Genomic DNA, 5,931 nt, shown 5'->3' on the forward strand with positions numbered 1-5,931 from the left:
TGTCTTTCTTAAAGTCCTGTATCATCATCATGAAAAGTGATTTTATATCTGAATCTTGCTTTTCCAGTTTGATGGTGTGTCCAGGTCTTGCAATGGTGGGAGTATTGGGTTCTGATGATGCCAAGTAACCTTGGTTTGTGTTGCTTATATTCTTAGGCTTGCCCCGCATCACCTGTTTATCTCTATTGCTACCTGCCCTTGCTAAATCTGACTGGATCCTGGTTGTGTCAGAACTCCTCAGAGTCAAGCTGTCTCAGTGATCCTGTGATTCTGGGATCCTGTGACCCTGGGCTTGTTAGAGCACCTGGGAGTGGAGCTTCCTCTGGGTGTTTTGGGAATGACTGCAGAGTTTCGTCCAAGGTCTGCTCAGGGCACTGGCCGGCCCAGACAGACTGGAAGCAACCTGAGCCACTGGGCTGGCATAGTTCCTGTGTGTCTAGTCCCGCTGGTCCCAGTTACTCCCAGTGTTGGGACAGATGTTAAGTCCTCCTCACCTCTGATCCTGGGCGTGTTAGAGCGCCTGGGAGTGGAGCTTCCTCTGGGTATTGTGGGACCGGAAGGAACCAAATTTCATTTTTACAGCTGAATAAAACTTAATTGTATATGTGTGCCATCTTTTAAATTTTTAGTGTGTGTGTGTCTGTGTTTGTCTTTGTGTCTACACTTGTGTGAAACTGAAGTCAAACTGACAAAAAGTAGAGTCAGTTCTCTACTCAGGTAGAGAGAGAAGCTTGATGGCAAATGCTCTCTACCCACTGAGCCATCTCACCAACCCTAAGTCATCCCAAGTAGCAACTTCGTACTTACTAAATAATGACTTCCAAGTTCTCCTTCCCTCCTGGCTCTGGTAACCTCTAGTCTTCTTTCTGGGAAGGCTTCTTTCTATCCCGTGAGCACTAGTTCCCTGTCCCCCAACACAGCTGTTACCGCCCTCTTAGCATTGCTTGATTTGCAGTCATCAGTGTGGTCATATAAATCACTGGATACTATTTGTGTGGCTATACATATTGTTGCCACCACTCTACCATTGAAATCCCAGTTCTTTCTATTATAAGTAATGGTCCTGACAGTGTGCTTATCCCAGAGGCTTCATCCTAGGTTTACATGTGTGCTGATTTAGGGTTACAGCCTTCAACAAGCCCCAGAGTGGTGAGACTTGATTTCTTCATTGTTTTTGTGTTTTTCAGAAACACAAAACTTTGTTCATGAGGTCATTAATTCTGCTGTGTAAGTTTGTTATTGGCATTCTTTGCACCTACTCAAGATGTTTTAACAATACCAGAAAGTTTTGCAAGTAATATACTTCTAAAGCTCACTGGAATGATGGACTGGGATGCTAGGGTACTGTAGTGAGAGCAGGGGCTGCTTTGAAGATTCTGAATAAAATGGTGGCTTTTTCTGAGGTAGACGCTAAATAAACTGTTGTAGTAGCAGACATTGAACTAGGGCCTGCTGTGTGTGTGCATGGCCTTCTTGTCACTTGGAACTTTGAGACAGTGGCTCACTAAGGTGATCTTGAACTGCTTTTCTAGTCCAAAATGAACTTCACTTATAATCTGCCTGCCTTAGCCTCACCAGAACTGGCATCACAGGCATGTACACCCCGCCTGCCTAATGTTAAAAGACCTCAATTATTAGGCCTAACTTCACATAGATTATAAAAGCATAATGTTGGGGGGTGAACAGTAAGATTTGGTTTACTCTATTTGGTGGTTTTATAGTCTATAAACACATATTTATAAGTTCTTCTTTTCCATCTTTTTGTTTTGTTCTGTTTTGTTTTGTTTGAGATAGGGTTTCTCTGTGTAGCTCTGTCTATCCTGGAACTTTTTCTAGACCAGGCTGACCTCAAGCTCAGAGATCCACGTGCCTCTGCCTCCAGAGTTCTGGGATTAAAGGTGTGCACCACCACTCAGCTTTATACTTTCTTTTAAAATATTTATCTGTAGTTTTTTCTCTTGTTGTAATTTATCTAAAAGCATAATATAAAATTAAAATGTCTTAAATAGGTTTTCTCTTTCCCTAGGAATAAAAGGAAAAGCTATGTTCTAATTTTTGGGGTTTTTTTTCCTTTTAAATTTCTTAGGGTCACAAACCCATTCTGTTAAGAACCCAGTACCGTTGTCATCCTGTGATCAGTGCCATAGTTAATGATCTGTTCTATGAAGGAAACCTGGTGAATGGCATTTCAGAGAGAGAGAGAAGCCCTGTACTAGAGTGGCTGCCCACACTGTGTTTCTATAACGTCACAGGAGCAGAGCAGGTGACTGACATCAATGTTGATGGGAATCTACTTAATATCTTGGTTTAATTTTATTGTTTTGTTTGTATGGTTTTACTCAGTCTTCCCATGGCCTTTCTGGGAAGATAATTTTGGATCTGTTTCTTACTCCAGGTTGAAAGAGAGAACAGCTTTGTGAATGTGGCAGAAGCCACTTTTACCCTCAAGCTAATCCAATCACTGATTGCAAGTGGAATAGAGGGCTGCATGATTGGGGTGATAACATTGTACAAATCGCAGATGTACAAGGTGTGTGCTATGTATGATGACATTTGTCACATATTAAACATCATATTCTATGTTATAATATTTGGTATTTGTAGTAGTACTACAATTTGTACTACAGTTTGTAGTAGTTCACTTGGTGCCTGAAATCTTTGGGACTGTCATCTATGTATTTACAAAGGAACATTCTGATGAATTTTTCTGGCCTGGATTTTTTCTGCATAACTTAATGCAAACCTAACAAGATTTAATTAAATTCAGTATACAGCTGTTGGAAAAAAATGCAAATAAACAGATTAGAGGAGGGAAATGTGGTGTATGCTTTGTGTCTGGGGACAGATGGGATTGACACTGTTTTTCAAAATGTTCTTGTGTTATTATATCCCATTAGTAAATCAAGGATAGGTACCAGGTATTAATGTACATAAAAGCCAGTTGTTGCTAAGTAGATTTTTATAATCTTTTCTTAGTATTTTTTATTTTTCATTATTAGCTACTTATCTGCTCAAATTAGCATATGTAAGTAAAATCTCTGCAATAGGTTAATCACTTTTGATTATTCTTCACAAATAATAATATTTTCAATTTTAGATACTTCCTTCCTAAATCCATGTGAATCATAATAAAGAAATAATTTAAAAAAAAAAAAAAGAAATATGGGCAGTGGTGACGCATGCTTTTAATCCTAGCACTTGGGAGGCAGGCGGATTTCTGAGTTCGAGGCTAGCCTGGTCTACAGAGTGAGTTCCAGGATAGCCAGGGCTACACAGAGAAACCCTGTCTCAAAAAAGCAAAACAAACAAAAAAATAAAAATAAAAATATTCCTGAATTTACTCCCAAATGGTTGAACTGACCAGTTTAGAGACTGAGTTCTTCCTAATTTCTGCATTTTCTGAGTCTGCTTCTTTATCTACAGATCTGCAGTTTACTCAGTGCTGTGGATATCAACCATCCTGATGTTAAAGCTGTGCAGGTGTCCACAGTGGATGCCTTTCAGGGCGCTGAGAAGGAAGTCATCATTCTGTCTTGTGTGAGGACAAGACAAGTAGGGTTCATTGATTCAGAAAGACGAATGAACGTTGCGTTGACCAGAGGAAGGAGGCATTTGTTGATTGTAGGAAGTTTGTCCTGTTTGAGGAAAAATCGACTATGGGGGCGTGTGATCCAACACTGTGAAGGTAAAAGAAAAATGTAATTAAAACTGGCTCAGTGGGGCTAATCCCTGGGTGGTTTATGAGGAATCGCTGGCCCCATGGTTCCTTGGGAGATGCTAGAGGGGACAGTAATGTGGAAATCCCTGAAAGGTAAAGAATGATTCCTATGTTCTGTATCTTTCAGGAAGCAAAGACGGATTACAGCATGCAAGTCAGTGTGAACCACAGCTGGACCATCTTCTTAAAAACTATTTAGAAAAACAAGCAGAAGAAAAACAGAAGAAAAAGGAGAAAGAGAAATCAAAGGATAAATCTCATTAACAACAACAAAACAAAACCCGGGGAAGGGTGTTTCTATTGCTGTAAATTAAGAATCTTTTTATACTTACATTTTTAATGTTTTTATTTACTCTAAAGTCCCTGATACAAACAAGTTTCATTACTTAAAATAATATGCTGAATAAGTACATGCAAAAAATGTGCTCTTTAAGGTGGGTATATATTAAGATAGGCATATGCAGATGCTTGTGTGACAGGCAGATGTCTTGCTTGTGAGAGAAACAAATTCTACAAGAGGCAGGAAACCATTCCTGAGACTATCTGTATGTATAAAAGATACACAACTGTCTCAAAAGCCTGTGTGCTTTTGAGTGCACTCTTCTGACCTAGAACACTGGGACTGGAACACATCCATTACCCCGCCATTTTACAGCTAAAATTATTCACAATAAAAACTTAAATAAAAAAGTTTAAGAGGAAAGGTGGAACACAGCACTGTCCTCCACACTGGTGCTCTGCAAGTCAGGTTTCTCCACATCTCCTCCTTGCACAGAACTTATATATGTAGAATAAATGGATAGAGTCCTTTTTATTTTAAAGCTAACATGTTCTTATAGAAAAATGTATACATACAGAAACTATATAAAAGAAACCAAAATTACTTAGAAATCCACTATTCAGATAATCATTAACATATTCAGTCTTTTTCTGTATATTCTCTCTAAATATATACATGTAAGTTTTGAACCACTTAAGTCTACATGATTCCTAGGTATTGTTAATAAAGGAATATATTCATATCTGGGTGGAAAAAAAGTCAGTCTTAATCATAATTAGTATTATTTTTAGTAAGGAAAACATTTAGGGACAGCCCAAGTCATTTAGTATTTATTCTGAGAATTATTTTAGAAATTATTCTAAGAGTACAGAAAATTGTTTCCTTAAATTTCCTTGTAATAAAACTTTCCAGTCTGGGTTTGGCAGGATGGCGAGGTAAGTAGAAGCTCTTTGCTGCCAAGCCTGACAGCCTGGGTTCACTCCTGGATCCCCTCCCATGTGATACACATCAGGGAGAGCTGATTCCTGCAGGCTATCCTCAGAATCCACAGTGACGGCTCATAGGGCCACCCCTCACAATATGCTGAATTAATATAATTTTAAAATGATTATTCATTTATGGTTATTTATTTATAATTTTGTTATAATAGTTATTTACTTATATTAAAAATAACTGTCTTTGTGGAATTCTTATGTGAAAGAAAGGTAAATCCAACCATACTTGTGGTAGAGCAGTGGTTCGTGTGTGTGTGTGTGTGTGTGTGTGTGTGTGTGTGTGTGTGTGTACACATGTGTGAGTGGGGCAGATGACAGCAAGTGTCTTCAGTCACCCCCTCATTTCTTTGAAGCAAGGTCTCTCAACCTACAGCTTGTGGATTTTTGGGTAGTTGGCAAGCAGCGAGCCACTTTGATCCTCTGGTTACTTCATCTTTCTTAGTTCTGGAGTGAGAGGGAGATGGGAGGTCACACCTAACTGTCACATAGGCGCTGGTATCCAAATGCTTAGTCATGATTTCTCATCAACTGCTCTTACAAGCTGAACTGAGCCATCTCCATCCAAGAAGCTATTCTTTCTTTGTAAGTGCTCATCCACATGTGCAGTAAAGGGTAAGGCTCCCACATGGTAATGTACACGTAACATAAGGAGTATTTGAAGGAAGTGCCTTAGAGCTGTGCTTTGCCTGTGTGCTGTGTAAAATAACAACAAATATCTAAACTGGATTCCTGGGCTTTGCTATTCAAACCTTCCATGTTCTTTATTTCTTAATTTTGAATCTTCTAGTTGGAGCAGAGTTTCAAGTGATTTTTCTTTTTTCTTTTTTTCTCCATTAATTTATTCACTTTACATTCCAACTGCAACCCCCTCCTCCTGATCCCCCTTACATAGCTCCTCCCCCTACCTCCTCTGAGAAAGGGAAGGACCTTCCCCCCTG

The 5,931-nt window shown here is 39.2% G+C and overlaps 1 protein-coding gene across 3 annotated transcripts in view; it reads left to right on the forward strand.

The window, feature by feature from the left end:
- Zgrf1 (zinc finger GRF-type containing 1) overlaps positions 1 to 4,287 on the forward strand; it is a 71,593-nt gene extending 67,306 nt beyond the window's left edge. For all 3 annotated transcript variants that reach the window (XM_031375441.1, XM_031375442.1, XM_031375443.1), the window contains 4 exons: positions 2,087 to 2,263; positions 2,396 to 2,530; positions 3,424 to 3,685; positions 3,846 to 4,287. In XM_031375441.1, the coding sequence (XP_031231301.1) occupies positions 2,087 to 2,263; positions 2,396 to 2,530; positions 3,424 to 3,685; positions 3,846 to 3,982 (711 nt within the window). In that variant the 3' untranslated portion in view covers positions 3,983 to 4,287. The remainder of the gene's footprint in view (positions 1 to 2,086; positions 2,264 to 2,395; positions 2,531 to 3,423; positions 3,686 to 3,845) is intronic.
- Positions 4,288 to 5,931: the final 1,644 nt, after the last annotated feature.

The sequence above is a fragment of the Mastomys coucha genome, unplaced genomic scaffold, assembly GCF_008632895.1.
Source record: "Mastomys coucha isolate ucsf_1 unplaced genomic scaffold, UCSF_Mcou_1 pScaffold16, whole genome shotgun sequence".
NCBI lineage: Eukaryota > Metazoa > Chordata > Mammalia > Rodentia > Muridae > Mastomys > Mastomys coucha.